The sequence below is a fragment of the Leptodactylus fuscus genome, chromosome 4 (assembly GCF_031893055.1).
Source record: "Leptodactylus fuscus isolate aLepFus1 chromosome 4, aLepFus1.hap2, whole genome shotgun sequence".
Taxonomy (NCBI): Eukaryota; Metazoa; Chordata; class Amphibia; order Anura; family Leptodactylidae; genus Leptodactylus; species Leptodactylus fuscus.
In genome coordinates, this window is record NC_134268.1 from 34,984,841 (window position 1) to 35,006,838 (window position 21,998).

The 21,998-nt window shown below is 45.8% G+C and overlaps 1 protein-coding gene across 1 annotated transcript; it reads right to left on the reverse strand.

Moving 5' to 3' along the window:
* Positions 1-642: 642 nt before the first annotated feature.
* LOC142200157 (polyadenylate-binding protein 1) lies at positions 643-14,274 on the reverse strand. Its single transcript, XM_075270312.1, has 16 exons — positions 13,871-14,274; positions 10,108-10,320; positions 8,566-8,759; positions 8,343-8,458; positions 7,979-8,118; positions 7,787-7,881; positions 7,283-7,420; positions 7,085-7,180; positions 6,553-6,822; positions 6,378-6,468; positions 6,061-6,171; positions 5,378-5,538; positions 5,088-5,172; positions 4,871-5,001; positions 4,687-4,783; positions 643-1,072 (listed from the first exon to the last, which is right to left on the reverse strand). The coding sequence occupies exons 2-15, from the start codon at positions 10,298-10,300 to the stop codon at positions 4,691-4,693; spliced, it is 1,914 nt and encodes a 637-aa protein (XP_075126413.1). The 5' UTR covers positions 10,301-10,320; positions 13,871-14,274; the 3' UTR covers positions 643-1,072; positions 4,687-4,690.
* Positions 14,275-21,998: the final 7,724 nt, after the last annotated feature.

The following is a 21,998-nucleotide window of genomic DNA, read 5'->3' on the forward strand; positions in this document are numbered from 1 at the left end:
ACTCCGCACAGAGAACTAAATGATCCTGAAGACTTTGTCATGACTTCTGGTATCTTTCTCTCCTATTCTGAGGTTTGTGTTTTTCTTGTACTATTACCATCTTATCTGTGCTGCTGTAACACTGAATTTCCCCATGGTGGGACTATTAAAAGATTATCTTGAATGTTGTGCATCTTAACCACATTGATCATTTTAGCACCAAAGATAGTCTTGGTTTGGCACTAGCTTACTGACTGGATAGAAACCAAGGACTTCCAAGCACACGGCAGCCTGACATGTACTGTAACTTGTGCCAGGAAACTGCCCTGCGTTATACCTGGAATCTACAGGGGCCCCTGACTGCCATCTATTTAACTCTGGTGCAAGGGAGAGCACTTAGAGCCCGGGGCCTTTCAACTTCTGCCATATGAGGAATTATGTCTAATACAAAATGCCAGTCTTAATTCCCCCTTTATCTTCACCAATTATACAGTGCCCAAGAGACGAAAAAAAAAAAATGGATTGGGGACCCTCCCACCACCCCTCAGGAGACCTAAAAGGTACACCCCTTCCCCCCAGGTACCCTGAACTGACCATTGAGTGAAATCCAGTCTGTATTGGAGCTTTGATGTAGATCTTACACCCAATAACCACAAAATCATGCAATGTTTTAAGTAATTTTATTAAAGCAAGAATTTTATAATCCAAATTATGTTTTTGCCCAGCTATCTTTCCCACAAAATACCAACTGTGGCGAAATTCTGGGCTTTTCAACAATAAAGAATTACAAAATCAAAGAAAGGAATGCTTAACTTCTCGTACTGTGTTCAAAATGCCTTTCCCCGGGTCTTAAAAAAACAATTCCATTTGGTTTTGTATTTTACTATTTTTTTTGTATTTTTTGTATTTTTTTTTTAAATATCTAGGACTAGCACGGATATGCCAGACCTGGCATTTGTGTGTACGTAAGCATTGTCGTTTCCTTCCTTTTTTATTTGATTTTATGTTTTGCAGTGTTTTTCAAGAGATTTAAGTTTTTCCATGTTTTGATATTTTTCAGATGAAGTGAAGTTCTTTAAAAGTTCCCATTTCCCTAGAAAGAGAGACAAAGCATGATTACAATAGATTCTGGTTAATATGTTAACACAAATGCAGTCATTTAACCCCTTAACCCCAGCTGTATATTTGCAGTTTGCTGACACTTTACGGCAGCCATATCTCTTTTCACTGACATGGCTGCTCAAGGCCTTGTTCTAAGTGGAAGGGGATTCTGGAAAAATATATATACTCGAGTATAAGCCAAATTTTTCAGCACAGTTTTTGTGCTGAAAAAGCCCCCTCGGCTTATACTTGAGTCAAGCCAAAAAAAAAATAATTTTGGTCTATGACCAGTCGCAATAGTAATGTATAGAATCTCCCATAAAATAGTGTAAAAAGGAAGCTTTAAAAAAATATATATAATAAAAATATAAAGTAAAGTTGTAAATCCCTCCTTTCCCTAGAATACATAGAAAAGTAGAAAATGACTGAAACACATACACGAGGTATCCCTGTGTCTGACAGTGTCCGGTCTACTGAATATAGGGGATCTGCAGTGCTCCTGTTCCATCGGGAAGGGGTTAATAGGAGCACTGCAGATACCCTATATTCAGCCAGACTGAATTCCAAGTGAGGGGAAGAGAAAAAAAACGAAACAAAAAAACAGTCCTCAAGCTCAGGGAAGGGGCAGACAGACACCAAAACACCAACTCCCCTTCCCCAGCAACTACTGCACCCAAAAACTCCAACCATTTTAATTTTCAAGTAGCTGCTGCATTTCCCCCCTCGGCTTATACTCAAGTCAATAAGTTTTCCCAGTTTTTTTGTGGTAAAATTAGGGGGCTCGGCTTATACTCAAGTATATACGGTATGTCTATATACACACACCTGCCAAGGCAGCCCAGAGTGAGGACATCTTGCCCACAAATTGGCAGGAGTAAGCCCTGAAATGTAAGCCAATTTTGAGTACCGTACTTGCTTCAAGTCCAAGAGTCCTATGGGGCGGTCAGTCATTTGCTGCCAGTCCCATAGGATTGAATTAAGCAGCAACACACTTGACTATTGCTACAATCAGATCCTCCTCTATAACATAGGAATTACTTGTCCTTAAGTTGTAATCTTGGGATAACCCCTTCCCAACATTTACCGTACTAGTACAGCAGGTGCCAGGTGTTTAACTATGGCGGCTGCCATAGCTGCCGGGTGTCTACAATTTTCTACTGTAGACACCCAGCACTAATGCCCCCGGCCGATGGGGGCGCATTAACCCCTCCGGCGCCTCGGTCAAAGCTGACCGAGGTGTCATTTTGCCAGCAAGCTCCGGGGCCGGGATCACGTTGTCATGACAGCTGGGAGCCTTCCTGTCATTCAATGGATTGAATGACCCATGTTTTTGCAAAGCAGTGCAGTAGCATTGTAATGTATTACATTAGTAATCAGCCCCCCTGAGATTCAAGACCCCTAGGGGGTCTAATAAAGTAAAAAAAAAAATAAAAAAAATTCAAATCACCCCTAGAACATAAAAGTACTTAAATACTGTGAAACACACTACACATTAGGTATCCCTGTGTCTGAAAACGACTGCTCTGCAAATCTATGAAAATATATTTACTGTACAGTAAATACCATAGCAAGGGGGGGGGGGGGGGGGGGCCAAACCGCCATTTTATCGCTGTTTTGCTTCTGTTAAGTTTGAATAACAAGTGATCAAAGCAAAAGCTATTCCCCAAAATGGTAGAACTGAAAAGTACATTCAGCCTCGCAAAAAAAAAAAAAAAAATGCCCTGTACACGGAAGTATAAAAATGTTACGGTGTCAAAATATGGCAACTTAGAAAAATAAAAAATAGGCACAGTTCTGGATTTTTATTAAAGGGGCTCGAGCAGCAAAATCATGCTGATAGAGCCCCACATATGCGTGCATAGCCTTTAAAAAGGCTATTCAGGCACCGTAAATGTTATATTAAACTACCCCCCAGTTTTAAAATAACCTAAAAAAGAATGTGATCTACTTACCGAACGTGCACTGTGGGCGGGCATTCAGGGTGCGCCGTCTTCATCCACACCTCCTCTTCCTCCGATGTCCTCGGGTCCCGTCCCCGTAAAAAAAAAAAAATGACCTGGGCGCATGCGCAGTAGCCGTAGTAGAAGCCGCATGCTACTGCGCATGCGCCCAGGTCATTTTTTTTTTTTTAAATCAAAGTCCGTTCGCGAGCACCAGAGGAGGACGGGACCCGAGGACATCGGAGGAAGAAGAGGTGTGGACGAAGATGAAGACACACCCTGAATGCCCGCCCAGCGTGCACGATGCATAAGTAGATAACATTCTTTTTTAGGTTATTATTTTAAAACTGGGGGGTAGTGTAATAACTTTTACGGTGCCTGAATAGCCTTTTAAAAGGCTATGCACGCATATGTGGGGCTCTAGCAGCATGATTTTGCTGATAGAGCCCCTTTAAGAGGTTAAAATGTAAAAAAAAAAAAAAAAAAAAAAAAACTAATTTGGCATCTTTGGAATCGTACCGAAACATTGAATACATGACCTGTCATTTTGGCAGTGAACGCCGTATAATCAACGCCCGCAAGAAATTCATACAAATACAAATCTTCAAATCCCCCCCCCCCATTCTGAATTTTTCCCCAGCTTTCCAGTACATTATACAAAATAAATAATGGCGGCATTGTGAAGAACAATTTGTCCCACAAACATTAAGACCTTCATATGGGTTTGAGTGTGGAAAAATAAAAAAAGTTATGGGGTTTGGAAGGAGGGGAGTCAAAAACAAAAATCAAAAAAATGCCGTCGGCGGGAAGGGGTTAAAAGTGCAAGTACCATTTTATTTTTTGCTATGGCGTCAAAGGGTGACCATGTTTGTAACACTTATTAACCTATCAAACAGTCTGTAGAGTTCCCCATTAGTAATGCTCTAAACTAGAGACACCATGTGCCGCAAGTAGAGCTGAAGCTTTTCTGAAAGGAGGGGGGGGGGGGGGTGTCACACAGAATGGCTGTATCTCTAGTTTTATACCGCCTATAAATCTGGTTCAGGTGAAATGCATGCAGAAGGGTTTTGTATCTGTTTATTCAATTTTTCAAGGGATTTGGAAACACAAGACAGAATTCTTAAAAACACCAAAAAGCAAAAACAAAACAAGAAACACTGGTTCAAGTCAAGGGTCAGGTCAGAGCCATCTAATCTATTAGATTAAGTATAGTCTCTGAACCCAGGTCCTGAAATTACACAAATTATATACAGCACTACAGTAAAAAAAAAAAAAAAAACATTGGATACAAAGATTAGTCTGGATATAAAAGTTGAAAATACACTGCCTGGAAGAAAAAAAAAAAACCAAAAAACCAGTAGCAAAGTATAGTGTACAATGCACACAGCACAGACAATAAAAAAAAAATAAAAATATAAAATAAAACCAAGCTTCTGAATTCAGAAGACTGAGACGACATAACCTGGGTCTGCCAGGTACAAAGTAGTCTTCATCCAGTATCCCCACTCATGTACAAAATGTATTGGGCTCCTGTATACATTCAATAGCCTGACGGTAAGGAGGGAAATAGTCGAAAACGGGCTCTGGGGTTGTGGGTCACAACATCGCCATTCAGAATGGCTTTAGAAGAGTCTTTCCGTTATATTTCCAAGAGTCCACAACTTACATGCTTAGACAGCTGCCACTCCTGCAGCGTTATTCACCGCCTTCTGTGCGGCTTCCTTAGCCTGATGGGCTTGCAGCACAGCAACGGCTTCATCAACCTAAAAGAAGAAGCCTCATGTTAACACCAGAACTTTACACAACCGTAGTTATGGCCTCCAAGAATGAATGTACTGCAAGGCACATACCTTAGAGCGGAGAGATTCTGGTGACTCGAGCATGTGGAGAAGTTCAGAGTTATCGATCTCCAACAACATGCCAGTAATTTTACCAGCTAGAGTCGGGTGCATAGCCTGAATGAGCGGGAATAGGCGCTCACCTAAAAAAATATGAAAAGTCTCAAGTCAAGCTTTATTCTCTTTAACCATGTCTGCAACCATGGCCGTAATGAAGATCTTTACATACCCAGCATTTGTTTCTGTTCCTGGGGTGGAGCAGAGGCCAGCATAGAGGCAGTCAGGGGCTCCTGTCCTTGTACATGGACAGCAGGCTGCAAGAAAACATCACAAATATTAGGAAACGTGTTTAGGGCATTTTCTGGGTCCTCTCCTGCACAAGACACTATTGTATGTACTATGCAATCTCATTACTGGGTAGACTGTCCACTTGGAGGGAACACATAGTAGGAAATACTCCACCATGAAGCACCTAGTCTAATATCTATGTCTCATATGAGCCTACGGATCAATACTTACTTGCTGCATAGCAACTTGTGGCTGAGCATTAAGGTGTTGCTGAGGATTACGAACACCAGCAGCATATTTATACTGAGGGACAGATCGTACTGTGGAAGTGGCGGCGGCTGCAGCAGCTGCGGCTGTAGGACGAGGTCCCATTGTTTGGGTAGATGTGTTCGCTGTAGGCGGAGAAAAAAAAAAAAATTAGAATTAAAGTCAGGTCAATACAAAACCAATTCACAAGTGTTCTTTCTCCTGCCTGGCAAGGCATATTGAGAAGACACAACAGAGAGGACTCAGGACAAGCCCTGTCCAGTGCATAGAAGAGCGTATCTGTAAGTTGCTAAAGTTTAGAAGATTTATCAGTCCCCTCCTGCCTTGTACTTTTAGAACTTCTATTAGGTGTTGTTGAGGATCATAATTTAGGTGTCAATTTATTTATAAACTTCAAGACTAGATGGAATAAGAGAAACATTTTACATTAAAAAAAAGAGGAGACGCTCTAGTGTTTATATTAAGAGGAATAAGTGTCAGGAGAGCCGAAAAATCCTCTGTGCACTGGCAATAGTCACTTCAAACCAAGTTTTTACTAGTTTTATTAATGCTCAATTATTCAGATGAATAATTTTTCGCTAAGGCATCCATTTGAGACCCTGAAACAATCTTGAATTCTTACAAGATGTGAATAGCTGAATACTTACCAACTCTCTGAGCCGATACTACACGTGGCACTGAAGAGGCAGGTCTCATGGCGCCGAACGTAGGTGGCCTAGGTGCCGCAGGTCTGATGGCTCCTGGCATATTCTGGAATGCTGTGGGAAGGCAAATAATTCAGATTACGAATGGCAAGACCTAAAAGTAGGCAAGACACCTGAGCCAAGAAGCCACCAACATACTGGGCTACATTAGGATATGTCTGCACCAACAATGAATGTGCCCACAGTACTATGTCGGTGTAAATCCACCCGCAACACCTATGGGTATGCAAAATAAAATACTTCTTAAAATGATGACTTACGGTGAGGTCTAGCGCCCTGTGCTGTCCAACGAGGACTTGGCCTGAGCTGGGCTATCTGTCCAGCTGGGTAGTAGGCAGCACGGTTTTGAGCCTAAAGAGGAAATGTATTTTTTAATTAATAGATCTTTCCCATGTACCAAGAGTAAGTTTATATCCTGGGGGTTTTGATACATACCGGTGGAATAGCTGCCATGAAGTAGCTGGATGGTGGGGGCTGATAAGGATTGATGACAGGGTTGGGTACAGCCCTGACACTGGCCATTCTCTGCATATACTGGTTAGTTAGGTGAGCTTGACGTTCCTCTTTGCGTTGTGCCAAGGCGACATACAATGGCTTGGTGGCTACAATCCTGCCATTCATTTCAGTGACTGCTTTTGTAGCCTCCTCAGGGGAGGAGAAGCAAACAAATCCAAAACCTTTGCTGCGCCCGCCTTCCATCATAACCTGAAACATTAGGGGGGAAAAAAAAAAAAAACATTAAAGCTATACATCCCAACAACACTTTTTGATGGGGCTTTCTGCAATCAGGTGTAGGCCCAATAATTCACTCCCCACTGATCAGCCATATAAAGGGGCCTTTAATATCCTGATCCAAAACACCCCTTTAATATGCCGAAAGATACGTGAATCTACTATGAATTTGCTCCTTGTCTGGTATACAGTAATCTGTATATACACATGTATATGAAGTGGAACCAAAGCTCACCTTTGCACTTGTTATGGTGCCAAAAGGAGAGAATTCTTTACGCAATCTTTCGTCGTCAATTCCATCATCAAGATTTTTTACGTACAAATTGACACCCTGTAAGAATGAAAACACTGATTAATAAACCCGAAATGTACAGAGAAATACCATGTACATAAATCTATATAACAGTGACCATCTAGGACTGACATCACCCACCTGATATCTGGTAATTCGGTCTTGTTTCATTTGCTCAAACTTTCTCTTTAATTCAGTTTGGCGCTCTACTTTTTTCTGGGCTCTTCCTACATAAATGGCCTTTCCGTTCATGTCTTTACCGTTCATTTCATCCACGGCCTGAAACAAAAAAGTGTTAGACATTTAATTCCCAAACTCAAGCCAAAGTTAGCCAATGTTGTGTTCACAGGCGGTTCCAAGAATTCAATAAACATAATCAGTCATATGATTGATAGGAGTGCACTCCAGTCACGGTCACTGACTTAGCAGCTGGAGGAAGGATCCTATAGCCCCCCCATCTGTTGATTCACATGTAATGCAGGGTCTATACTTCAATGCAGAGAACCCTTTGATTAAGAATCCCAGCAAACCCTTTACGACAGGATATAGGCCAAGAAAATGCCATATTCCTTTAAGAGGTGAATACACTTTTTGCAGACGTCTAAGGCTTCCTTCTAGTTACAAGGCTATACCAGGTTCACTTACTTTCTGAGCATCCTCATGTCTCTCAAAGCTGACAAAGCCAAATCCCTTGGACTTCCCGCTTTCGTCTGTCATCACCTTGACGCTAAGAGCAGGACCTAAAATGAGATGAATGCATAAATGTAATTACGCCTGCAACAAGTTAATCAGGTGAGTTGTAGCTGAAACCATATACACAAGATCAAAGGCTGTTACCATATTTGCCAAACAATTCCTTGAGCCGTTCGTCATCCATGTCTTCTCCGAAGTTCTTAATATAGACGTTGGTGAACTCTTTAGCTCTGGCGCCCAGTTCTGCCTCTCGTTCTTTACGAGACTTGAAACGGCCAACAAACCTTAATAGGAAATAAAAAACCTATGTAAATACCCACATTAAAATCTATTAAAACCTCACCAGGGACAATCCGATTCAATATACAGAGGCCCAATTTAAGCAATGGTTCAGTCCTAGACTATAGGAGAATGTTAAAAGACTCCTCTCTGATGCATCTATCTATGGGACCAAACGGATATGGTACAACCAATTTAGCATTTTCACACCATTACAAGAAATACATACACTTTGCGGTCATTCAAAAGCATGCCATTCATTTTGTCGATGGCCCGTTCAGCAGCTTCTTGCGTTTCAAAGTGCACAAAGCCATAGCCCTTAGAGCCATTTTCATCACAAACGACCTGCAAGTCCATAGCAATGAGTTAGGGACATGGAATTTACACACAAGCGATATATATTATATAGACACACACAAACACACGAGTTATATACAGCCAGAAGTCATTACCTTGCAAGACAGGATGTTGCCAAAGGCAGAAAAGGTGTCGTAGAGGGCCTTGTTGTCAATAGATTTATCAAGGTTTTTTATAAAGATGTTACCGACTCCGCTCTTACGCAGTGACGGGTCGCGCTGAGACCACATAATGCGAACAGGCTTGCCTTTAATTACATCAAAATTCATGGTGTCCAATGCTCGTTCAGCTGGAAAAAGGCAAATGAAAAACAAAGTTATTTAAGGGAACCAGTCACATAGAAAGATATTATAGAGCAGGAGGTGCTGATCAATATATAGCTTTGGGAGAAAAGATTCAGAATTTAGTCATTAAAATTTCTACTCTATGCCGATAAATCAAGGGGGGGGGGGTCCTAACAGATTTATCCGCCTTTAATTTGCCAAATGTCTCCGCTTACACTAACTCATCCATGACCAGCCTGTGTTCCCGCTCTCATTCAGGAAACCTAACTTAACATTTACCTTTTTCTGCAGCTGTACGAGGGCTTGTCTATCTGCAGGACTTCCTATTCACTGACACTTGTTAACTTTCTTAAAAGGGGTTTGCTAGACTTATGGATACCGATAAACTATCCTTTGTTAGGTCATCAATATCAGATGAGTGGAGGTCTGACACTGAGCATATGGCCAATCAGCCAATGGCGCCAAAACTATACAGAACCAAAAGCAGACTGCTACATACACTAAACCATGCTATGCTACTTCAACTCACATCCCCTTTAAGTGATTGAGGGCTGAGCTGCAATAATCTGACATGGTCAGCACATGTTATATAAAGCAGCGCCTACTTCTGGCTGCTTGGTGGGGGTAACAAGTGTTGGACTGATCTGATATTAATACATATCCAAGGGAAATTTCATCTGATTTCAGATCAGACATTCAGAACTAGCAGCACCAGAATAGGGCGCTGTCAGTTTGGAGTATTAACATCTTGGTTGAGATGGGACATGAATATGGTATATAGCTATGGCAAGCCTTTATACAGCCCCATCTACAGTGACAGCAGTCCGTACTAGAGTCAAATGGTGCCCTCTCCTTTTGCAAACGTCTTACACGTGATGATCGCTATTGATCGGGGTTTACATGTCCAGTTTCTAAGGACACATCAAATCTAGTATTGGCAACAGGAGCCCAGCTATTGGTCATTGTCTCCTTGTGAACGCTTCAGTTATGAGCCCTTGTGATAACTGACACTACTGTATGTCAATGTGTCCATACTACTGAGCACTATGACATACAGATCAATCTGTAGCACAGGCACTTTACCTATACTGCAGTGAACCATCAAGGCATGAGAGACTTGAAAGGTGTTCTCTCTCAAAGGACTGCCTTGACTGGTTATAAAAGTTCTTACATAAAACTAGTAAACCCCTTTAAGAAGGCCCCACTGGAATCTGTAGTGTTGTGATGTCCTAATATAGAAACAGATGCAGACATTCCTCCCTGAAACCTGAACTCACAAACAACCTTGTATAAACAAACGGCTTTAAGCGGTGGGTCATGTGACATCCCTAAACACATACAAAAAGTTCTTACCGTCAGCTGGTTGCTGGAAGTTGACGTAGGCATAGCCTAGAGACCGGCGTGTAATCATGTCTCTGCACACTCTTATTGATAAAATTGGACCTGCAGGGCTGAATTTTTCATATAACATGGCTTCCGTGACGTCAGGATGCAGGTCGCCAACATACAGGGAGGCCATGGGATAGCTGGGCGCACTTGGATTCATCTTCACTGATTAAGGTTTAACTACAAGAGAAAAGAAATAAAGACAACATTTCACTTTTGGAATGAACATTTTAGTATTAATAAAAACTGTAGGCTCCTAAAGCTGTATTCACACATGACAAATGAATAGTGTTACTGCCTGTGCATGGATTGTGGCAGGGTCCATTCAGATTTATGGGACAGACGGCGCTCTGAATGGAGGGGGTGGGCAAGTATTCGCTGCTATGGGAATTCCAAGAAGAGACAAGCAAGTGAATATTGTCAGAACTTCCATTAAGAGCTGAGGAAATGGGGGTTTCTGGTACCTACACAATTATTAGAGCCAGGGAAATACATGTAGGCCTCACCCTAGGTCTGGAACATCCACAATGAAGACTACATATATTTTCCCTGACTTCACCAACCCACTGCACAGGTGCAAGAAGAAGACACCAGGAAAATAATGGTTTTTATCAGTACAACCAGCTTTGTGACAGTGAAGCACTACTCCATAAGGACCTGTGGGTCTTTTAGTGTCCCAAATGATCCCGACAGGATCCCTATAAACACTGGTGACTGAGCTACATTTGATGTAAGCAGACAAGGCCTAATGGGGTTTTTCTAGTGACGCAACAGTCTCCTTTACAAATCCGATGTCTCATCATTAATCTGGAGGCGGAAAGTGATTTATATACTGGAAATATAGGACAACAGAAGACACTACTAAAATAAGCTCATGTGAGTCACGATAACGCCCTCTAGTGAGATCACACACCGAGATGTACATTACTACCGTGTTACTAGGAAGGACACACCCTACAAGTGTCATCATGCACCCACCATCTGTAAGAAAACATCAGGCCAAATAAATATATATACACATAATAAATATTATATAAATAAATATAAATATAATATATATATTATAAATAAATATAATATATAAATATAATATATATATATATATATATATATATACACATACATACATACACACACACATACAACCCTCATGCATACAGGCCCTAGCACACACCATGCAGCCAAACAAGTTCAGCTCACTGCTGATTTAAACAAACATTGGGATGGACACCTTGGGGCCAATAACTATTCCTTGTAGTAGAGCACATTGTGTTCTCCACTGACCCACTAACACACAAGACAAGGGGCATCCTGTGCCCGCTACAGGGCCATATCCCAGCTCACCACCCTGCAAACTCCCAGCCCATCACTGGCACAAGTAGTGGGGAACTTTGCAAAATTTACATTTAAAGCAAGTTTATAAAATAAAGTATTAGCCCCAAAATATCGCCTTGTAGTCCGATTCAGCAAACTCTTCACCTTGGGACTGCACAGACTTCCAACATGTAGCCCTGCGGCATGCTGAGAGTTGTAAGCCACCCAACCCCTTTAAGATCTGCATCAAAACTCAAAGCAAGAATTGTGCTTGCCCAGCAGTCATGAAATTAGGATTGTCAGGGGGGGGAGGGGGAATGATGGGGGGGAGGTGATAAGCTGTGAAATTGCCTATTGTGTGGATTCGGAGTCTTATCTACATATGCAAGATGGCTGTGGTCACCAGCATGCTGAGGGGGGAGGTCTGTTGCAAAGTCTCCTCCTACACGAAACAGGAAGTGGCCAAATACTTGGTCAGAGCTGAAGGGTTTTAGGATTTTCTTCAATTTGGGTAAAAACACCTGTAAGAATGTAAACTCAACAAAAACTATTAAATAGGTTAAACATAAAAAAAGTTATTTGCTGACAACACATGAAGAGTTGGGACTAAGGGCACACACATGGGGCCATGAGCACTGGAGGAGTAGCTACAGTATTTGGAGTATTTGTATGGGGTATTTTACATGGGCTGAGGATCTGCTAAGTTAAAAATCATTATAACCATTGCTAACAAATAAGTATCCACCTGCCCAAGAAAGAGGGTCTCTGGTTCCCCATCCATTCATCCCCATAGGACTACCAGAGAGGGCACACTGCTCCCCTTCCCACCCTGCTGCTAGGCCAGGGGCTTTTTTTTAAGACTTACCAAGAAAAAGAAATCTTGAAGAAGTTGTAAAAAGTCTGCTAATCCCTTTAAGAGTCCTTATGAGTTCTTTACTGCCTAAGACCAAGTTAGTTCAGGTTCATGTGAATCGAACCAGCGGCCAGGATGAACTGGCCCCCCCTCCTCCCTTACGGTCACTTTTATTACCTGAACTGTATGGGGGCCGGCAACTCCATTGTAAAACTAAAGCCGCCCCCCTCTAACACAGGTAAGCCCAATGAACACGTGAGAAGAGGAAGAAGGAGGAGGAGCCCCTGGTTCACATGACCCCAAGCAAAGACAACCCAAAAACCCAACTCTTTCCCCTCCCCCAAAAAAACCTTGGGTTTTTGAGGGGAGGGGAAAGAATTTAAAAAAATTTTCCTGGACAATCCCATTACTACAGTTACCACCCAGGGCCTCTTCTCACTATACCGGCCATCAGACCCCACTGTATCCCCTAACCATTACTTAGAATTATCAAAATACCCCAATTGCTCCCAAAAATGAAGTCACGAGGGGTAAATAGGCGACTAAGACTCTGCCCCAGACCTGACAACATGCACCCAATATTTCCTTTACTTCCTAAAGGAACATGAGGACTTCACAGAGTAAACAGAAGGTTCACTCCACCCCCCAAGAAAAACTTAGACACATTTACAGCCATTACCCAATGACATCAAGGGTTAACCACACAGCTTTCCTAGGACTCAGAAAGCCAGTACAGAAGGGATGCAGATGGAATAAACCTCTCTGGACACCCAACTTTGCTAGAACTCAGACAGATGGGATATAACACACTAACACTGGAGACCAGGAAAGCTGCTAAAGGGTTAACAGCCACACAGTCTGAGCACTCTAATACAGAAGGGATAGAACACATGGGGGGGGGGGTATGACGCAACATTTAACAGTCACCCAGCTTTCTCACGCTCAGACAGAATAGAACGCAGCAGGAGAGCAAAGTGAGGGAATAAAGGGTTAATACGGTCACCCAGCTTTCTCACGCTCAGACAGAAGAGATACAATGTAGCAGGAGAGCAGAGTGAGGGAATAAAGGGTTAATACCGTCACCCAGCTTTCTCACGCTCAGATAGCTCACAACACAGATAGTGAGGGCATAAAGGGTTACTAGGCAGACACCCAGCTTTCCCACGTTTAGACAGAAGAGATACAATGTAGCAGGAGAGCAGAGTGAGGGAATAAAGGGTTAATACCGTCACCCAGCTTTCTCACGCTCAGATAGCTCACAACACAGATAGTGAGGGCATAAAGGGTTACTAGGCAGGCACCCAGCTTTCCCACGTTCAGACAGAAGAGATACAATGTAGCAGGAGAGCAGAGTGGAGGGGATAAAGGGTTAATACAGTCACCCAGCTTTCTCACAACACAGATAGTGAGGGCATGAAGGGTTACTAGGCAGACACCCAGCTTTCCCACGACACCTCTTCGGTATGAGGAAGTGCCGGCCATGTTGGGCGCCAGGGCCCGGAGCTCCATGCGGCTCGTCACCTCCTCCCGGGCCCTCGTGCTCCCCTCTCCCCGGCCACTTACCGATGTCTGGAGTGTCAGCCGTCTCCTCGCTCTCTCGCTTCTCCGCACTTCTGTTAACAAACGGTTCCGCTGCGGTTTTTTTTTTTTCTCTTCACTTCGCGTTACTTATTCCGTTTTTTTTTTCTTTTGTAGATTTTTGTTTCTCTAGCGTTAAAATCAGAGATTTTTCGGCGGGCGGCGGTGGCTCTGCTTCTCTTGTTAAAATCAACAGAAAATAAAATAAAACGTCAGGGGAGAAGAGGAGCTGAGGGGGATTTTTCTGGATTTTTTGAAGGGATTTTGTGCTTTTTTTTTATTTTTTTATATTTTTTTAATAATAAGAAATGTGTGCCGAGGCCAGGCTCCGGAGCACACACTCACACACAGCACTAACAGCCGGGGTAGAGGGGAAAAGGCCGCAGCCCTTCGGCGCGCTATTTATACGGGCGCACGGACGTACGGCGTGCTCTGACGCGCCTGACGTCGTGGCTCCGCCCGCGGCGCGTGACTGGAGGGGGCGTGGCCGCCGAGAACTGCGTGATGTTCTCCGCAGTGGCCGCCATTTTCTGTGCTGATGACGACATCAGCGTAAAGCAGGACTGGCGGCGGGCGGAATGCCAAACCGGAGCGGGTTATGGGTCACCCGGCACCGTGTAACAGATATAAGCGATCTAGGATCGTATGAGGACGAGGGGGAGGCTCGGAAACGCTTCATGGACTACAATAACCGGCATGCCTCAGTGTGCTTTCTACTGGCTAGGAAGTGACAATGCATGCCGGGAAGTGTAGTTTCATAGTTTGAATTTCACCACGTGGGCAGCACATGTGTTTACTGAAGACATTGCAATGCAGAGAACTGACAGTAGATCCAACGTGTCTTATCCCTAAAGGGAAACTCTCATCCCCTCCCCCCAGGATAGGTATCAGTCCCTCCTTTTTTCCAGTAATGTGTATTAGGGTATAGTCACACAGCGCAGTTAAAACCACATTGAAAAAAATGTGATCCATTTTTATTGCAGTTTATTAAAATGATAGGTGAAATGCATTTATTTGACATGGTTCATCTGTAGAAACAGAGATTATACCAAAAACAACATGTAACCCTGCACTAAGGTTACGGCCCCACAGGATGGCCCACAGCAAAAAAAGCACTGGGGGAAAAATCGCGGTTCTTCCCACAGGATTGAAAGAAAAAGTTTGCAGAGTTTTCCTCCACTGACTTTCTGTTACAATTATACATATGGGGAATCCGCTGGCGTTTCCGAAGGGTATAATTGACATGCTGCGATTTACAAAACCGCGCCAACTTTGGAAATCATGGCATATCCGCACTACGGTTTTTACCGCAAAGTGGGCATGGGATTCTCTAGAATCCCGTCCACTTTGCCCTTACTGTAAAACGCTGCGATTTTTCATGTTCCCACCACAGGCAATTCGCAGCATTTCTGTCCTAGCCTCAAATTGAATGGTATGACTGTGTATATTAAGGCTCAGGGCCCCACATGACGAGCCACAGCCAAAATGCACTGTGGAAAAAAAAAACACATTGTGGTTTTTAATGCAGCACTTTCTTAAAGGGATTCTACCATTAAAACCTCTTTTTTTGTGGATAAGACGTCGGAATAGCCTTCGTCTCTTACCTTTAGATGTGATCGCCGCCGCGCCGTTCCTTAGAAATACCGGTTTTTACCGGTATGCAAATTAGGTCTCTCACAGTGATGGGGGCGGGCCCCAGCGCTGGAAATGCGATGGGGTGGTCCCCACTGCTGCTCGAGAACACGATCCTGCGACGCCTCTATCTTCGACTGGATCCTCCCCTTCTCTGTCGTCTTCCTCCTGCGTCACTTCCGACACCTGCACAGTTCGCTCTGCCAGTGAGACACTAGTAGAGCCGACTGTGCATGCCAGCCGGCGGCCATTTTTGGGAAGCAGTGGCGGATCCAGGGTTTGCGGGGCCCTGGGCAATTGACTTTGGCGGGGCCCTACTTACTGGGGGTCTCGCACTTCTAACCTGTACTTCCCAACTTGAAGACTAGAAAGAGGGAACAAAACGTGCGGCGCGCACACCCTTCATCTACCCCTAGTTTCATGTCCCCCCCCTCTATCTCTGTCCCCAGTTTCATGCCATTCTCCCCCTTTATCTGCCCACAGTTTCATTTCCCCCCCGTCTCTGCCCCAGTGTCATGCCGTTCTCCCCCCTTCATCTGCCCCAGTGTCATGCCGTTCTCCCCCCTTCATCTGCCCCAATGTCATGCCATTCCCCCCCCCTTCATCTGCCCCAGTGTTATGCCATCCCCCCTTCATCTGCCCCAGTGTCATGCCGTTCTCCCCCCCCTCATTTGCCCCAGTGTCATGCCGTTCTCCCCCCTTCATCTGCCCCAGTGTCATGCCATTCTCCCCCCTTCATCTGCCCCAGTGTCATGCTGTTCTCCCCCTCTTCAAATGCCCCAGTGTCATGCCGTTCTCCCCCCCTCCATCTGCCCCAGTGTCATGCTGTTCTCCCCCTCCATCTGCCCTAGTGTCATGCCGTTCTCCCCCCCTCCATCTGCCCCAGTGTCATGCTGTTCTCTCCCCCTCTATCTGTCCCAGTGCCATGCCGTTCTCCCCCTCCATCTGCCCCAGTGTCATGCTGTTCTCCCCCCCTTCATCTGCCCCAGTGTCATGCCATTCTCCCCCCTTCATCTGCCCTAGTGTCATGCCATTCTCCCCCCTTCATCTGCCCCAGTGTCATGCTGTTCTCCCCCCCCCCCTCCATCTGCCCCAGTGTCATGCTGTTCTCCCTCCCCCTCCATCTGTCCCAGTGTCATGCCATTCTCCCCCCTTCATCTGCCCCAGTGTCATGCCATTCTCCCCCCTTCATCTGCCCCAGTGTCATGCTGTTCTCCCCCCCTTCATCTGTCCCAGTGTCATGCTGTTCTCCCCCCCTCCATCTGCCCCAGTGTCATTCTGTTCTCTCCCCCTCCATCTGCCCCAGTGTCATGCTGTTCTCCCCCCCCTCCATCTGTCCCAGTGTCATGCTGTTCTCCCCCCCTCCATCTGCCCCAGTGTCATGCTGTTCTCCCCCCCTTCATCTGCCCCAGTGTCATGCCATTCTCCCCCCTTCATCTGCCCCAGTGTCATGCTGTTCTCCCCCCCTCCATCTGCCCCAGTGTCATGCTGTTCTCCTTCCCCCTCCATCTGTCCCAGTGTCATGCCATTCTCCCCCCTTCATCTGCCCCAGTGTCATGCCGTTCTCACACACACACACTCACCATTCCTCGTTCCCCCGCAGCTCTCTCCCTCATACACATATTGTAGCCGCGATGTGATGACGTCATCACATCGCGGCTACAAATGCCGGAGCTCAGCGTTAAAGCAGGAGCTGACAGCTCCTGCTTTAAACGCCTATGTTGTCAGCTCATCGGCGTCCTAACGCCGATGAGCTGAATACATAGGCGTTTAAAGCAGGAGCTGTCAGCTCCTGCTTTAACGCTGAGCTCCGGCATTTGTAGCCGCAATGTGATGACGTCATCACATCGCGGCTACAATATGTGTATGAGGGAGAGAGCTGCGGGGGAACGAGGAATGGTGAGTGTGAGTGTGTGCTTTAACACTGAGCTCAGTTGGAATCGGGACATGCCGACCGGGACCATTTTGTTAGGTCCCGGCCGCGCCGCGGGGCCCCGGGCGTTTGCCCGGATCGCCCGGCCCTGGATCCGCCCCTGTTGGGAAGCCGCTCTTGCTCTTGTAGTTCAATGCAGGTGCGGCCTCCCAAAAATGGCTGCCAAACTGATTTGCCATACCAAAAGTGAATATTTACCATTATCGCGACCGCCCAAGGCACATCTTCATAATATCCTGTGACGCTCCTTCTCACCGCTTCCAGAGATCCCCTCCCCTCGCTACACCCCTCCCCATCAAACTTTCTTCCTGCCGTCTCCTGTCAGGTTGTGTCATCAACGATCTGCGCAGTGAGCTATTGCGCGTGCGCAAGCCGCCTGGCGCCATCACAAAGATGGCTGCTAGCGGTGAATTTGGCGGGCTAGCTAGGGAAAAAGGGAGGGGGACAGTGAGTGTGAGAAGGAGGTGTGGTGATGGATATGTAGTATTCTAAGGGTATGTTCATACAGAGTTTTTTGGCAACGGATTTTGACGCGGGATCCGCCTCAAAATCCGCTGCCAAAAACGGCTGCCATTGACTTCACCCCCAGTGATCTAACGCTTATCCCCTATCTTGTGTTTAGCTGTTCTTAATAGCACAACCCCTTTAAGGCTATAGTCCCACGGGCCTTATCCGCAGCACTAAAGCGCTGCAGGAAGAACCGCTGTGTGAACACATTGCGGTTCTTTCCGCAGCACTTTTAAGAGAAAGTTCACAGAGTTTTCCTCTGCGGACTTTCTCTTAACATTATATCTACAGGAAAGCTGCCGGCGTTTCCATAGATATAATTAACGTGCTGTGATTTGCAATGCCGCGCTGCGATCTTTTCCACAAAGTGGGGATGGGATTTGCATGAATCCCATCCACTTTCCCTGCACTGTACAACGCCGCGATTTTTCCTGCAGCGTCTCCGCTGCGGGCAAATTGCGGCGTTTCTGGTCCGTGGGGCCCCGGCCTAAGAGAGGGAATAGACACCTTTTCCAAAACATCTCCCCAAAACTCATTGGACAAACATCCCACATTGGATTCCCAGAGCTCTTTCAGACCAAGGATGGGGTCAGTGGGTGCTCATTTAGCAGTTGGTTGGCTAACTCTCGGACCACCCGCAGATCAGCCATAATCTGACAGTAAATCTACATTGATACAACGTGGCCATTTGTTTCCATTAAATTCAATGTCAATGAATGACGGCTGTTCACATGACCGATATTTTAACAGACCGTGAAAATAAAGATCATGTCCTATTTTTGTCTGTTTTCACGGATCACTTCTCTGTATGGGGGATCCATGAAGACGGGTGCCGTGATAAATGAACACTTTTCATGGCCGTTTTGCACCTTGGTCGTATGAATTTCTGTTTAGTTTTCCTGTAGTTCCTTGTTTCAAATGGAATGAAGAATATACAGTAAAGTCTACAGCTACATTCACACAACCAATGGACAATCCCATTATTGAGGAATCCGTAAAAACAGGTAAAAATTGATCTTGCGCGGTCATGTGAACAGTCTTATCTATGTATACTGAATTTAGTCAGCTACGTGACATCCATGAAATAAATGGTCATCACACGGCAGTTTTTCATTGTTGTGTGAATAAGGCTTTATACTTCTTATGGTGGATTAACGTCTGCCTAGACAGCAATCTGTATTAAGCTGGCTGTATATATGTGATAGCTATAGGCTGTATAAGCTTGGCAGACAGGAGAACGAGTTGGAGAGGGAAGTAAGTTAATGCCAGATAATGTGTGACAGCAGCTTCCCTCCACATGAAGAAACAGATTGGATAGAAGCCCAATCCTTCTCTATCATTCAGTGGCGGATCCAGGGTTTGCGGGGCCCTGGGCAATTGACTTTGGCGGGGCCCTACTTACCGGGGGGTCTCGCACTTCTAACCTGTACCTCCCAACTGTTGAAGACTAGAAAGAGGGAATAAAAAGTGCGGCGCGCAGCGCGCCACGGGAAATTAGGCCCTGCCCACTTTTATGTTGACTCTGCCCATTCTCATTCATTTTTCATGAGATTCCACACAGTATAATCCTCCTACAGTCACCCGTAAATTATATGTCCCCCCTCCATCTCTCCCCCATTTTCATATACACCCTTCATCTATCCCTAGTTTCATGTCCCCCCCTCTATCTCTGTCCCCAGTTTCATGCCATTCTCCCCCTTTATCTGCCCACAGTTTCATGTCCCCCCTTCTGCCTCAGTGTCATGCCGATCTCCCCCTTTCATCTGCCCCAGTGTCATGCCGTTCTCTCCCCTTCATCTGCCCCAGTGTCATGCCATTCTCCCCCCTTCATCTGCCTCAGTGTCATGCCGTTCTCCCCCCCTTCATTTGCCCCAGTGTCATGCCGTTCTCCCCCCCTTCATCTGCCTCAGTGTCATGCCGTTCTCCCCCCCCCTTCATTTGCCCCAGTGTCATGCCGTTCTCCCCCCCTTCATCTGCCTCAGTGTCATGCCGTTCTCCCCCCCTTCATTTGCCCCAGTGTCATGCCGTTCTCCCCCCTTCATCTGCCCCAGTGTCATGCCATTCTCCCCCCTTCAACTGCCCCAGTGTCATGCTGTTCTCTCCCCCTTCATTTGCCCCAGTGTCATGCTGTTCTCCCCCCCCTTCATTTGCCCCAGTGTCATGCTGTTCTCCCCCCTCCATCTGCCCCAGTGTCATGCCATTCTCCCCCCTTCATCTGCCCCAGTGTCATGCTGTTCTCTCCCCTCCATCTGCCCCAGTGTCATGCCGTTCTCCCTCTGTTCATCTGCCCCAGCGCCATACTGTTCTCTCCCCCTTCATCTGCCCCAGTGTCATGCCGTTCTCCCCCCCCCCCATCTGCCCCCAGTTTCATGGGCGCCCTACATTATTTTCCACCTAAATGTTTAACACACAAAAAAAATCCACACTCACCTTCCCTCGCTCCCCCGCAGCTCTCTCCCTCATACACATATTGTAGGCGCGATGTGACGTCATCACATCGCGGCTACAAATGCTGGAGTGCAGTGTTAAAGCAGGAGCTGACAGCTCCTGCTTTAAACGCCTATGTATTCAGCTCATCGGCGTCCGTAGGACACCGATGAGTTGAAATCGGGACATGCCGACCGGGACCATTTTGTTAGGTCCGGGCCGCGCTGCCCGACTCGCCTGGCCCTGGATCCGCCCCTGCTATCATTGCTTTAGAGCCCTGTTCACATGATGGAAATGGAAGCGGAGTGTGAGCTTAACTTCCGTCTCAAATTCCTCTTCAATTTCCACCACTCTTGCTTGTACTCACTGATTAGGGTCAGATGAATGGGTCTAATAAACGGCGTATCTCATGTCATGGCGTCTGTGGCTGAATCATCTGCAGAGTCCGCAGCAAGGTTCAGCAGGATGCTTATGTTTTCGCTGGATTTTTGAGCTATCCTATCTTTTTGTTGCCCGAAGAGAAAATTGGTGCTAAAGGTGTTATATGGAGGAGGCAAGAATGAAATGCTAACAGAAAAAGGAACCCATTGAAGTCAATAGGAGGCTTTTTTTTTTTCAGCGCTGAATCTGACGCGGATTCCACACCAAATTCAGCGCCATTTTACTCCATCCGCGGCCGATTCAGCCGTGGACGTCCGCCTGAAGACATTCCCTTCCAACTAGGCCCTTTCATTTGAGCCTAATCCGGAGCAGAGTGCTGTGAATGGATGCCGGTCCATTTTTTGGACCGGAATCTGAGGCAGCCTCCACATCAAATTCCAGTCCAAAATACCCCATGTGAATCCGGCCTTAAGGGTGCATTCATACTACGTAAACGGCAGCTTATTCTGAATGTAAAACACGTTCAGAATCAGCGGCGTATAAAGCAGTTCCCATTCATTTCTATGGGAGCCGGTATATGAGCGCTCTCCATAGAAATAAATGGGATCTGCTTTATACGCCGCTGATTCTGAATGTGTTTTACGTTCAGAATAAGTTGCCGTTTACGTAGTGTGAACTTACCCTAAGGCTGAAGCCCCACATTGTGGAAACGCAACTTTTTGTGCTGCAGATTTGTTGCAGACTTCTATATATTTCCCATTCCTTTTGTAGCCACTCCTAGGTTTGGCTCAAGAAAACACAGCAAAAACTGCAACAAAAGAAGCTGTGTTTCCACAACGTGGGGCCTCAGCCTTGGGGTTGGTTCACACTAGCGCTTGTATCCCATCCACAAGGAGTCCGCATGAAGACCCCCCTCCCCCCCGAATGGAATACCAATGCTAATGCAAGCGCTGTGCAGTTAAGCACATGGAGCCCATAGACTATATTGGGCTCAGTGTGCTTGCCACGCACTGCCCGCACAATTCATTTGTGCGGGCAGTGCACAGCAAACACACGGAGCCCATTATAGTCTATGGGCTCCATGTGCTTTGCAAGCACATTGCTTGCAATTGCATTCCGTCCGGGGGGTCTCCATGCGGACTCCTTGCGGACGGAATACTAGTGTGAACCAACCCTTAGGGTGCATGCACACTACGTAACGCCGGGCGTGTATGAGAGCCGTACACGCCGGCG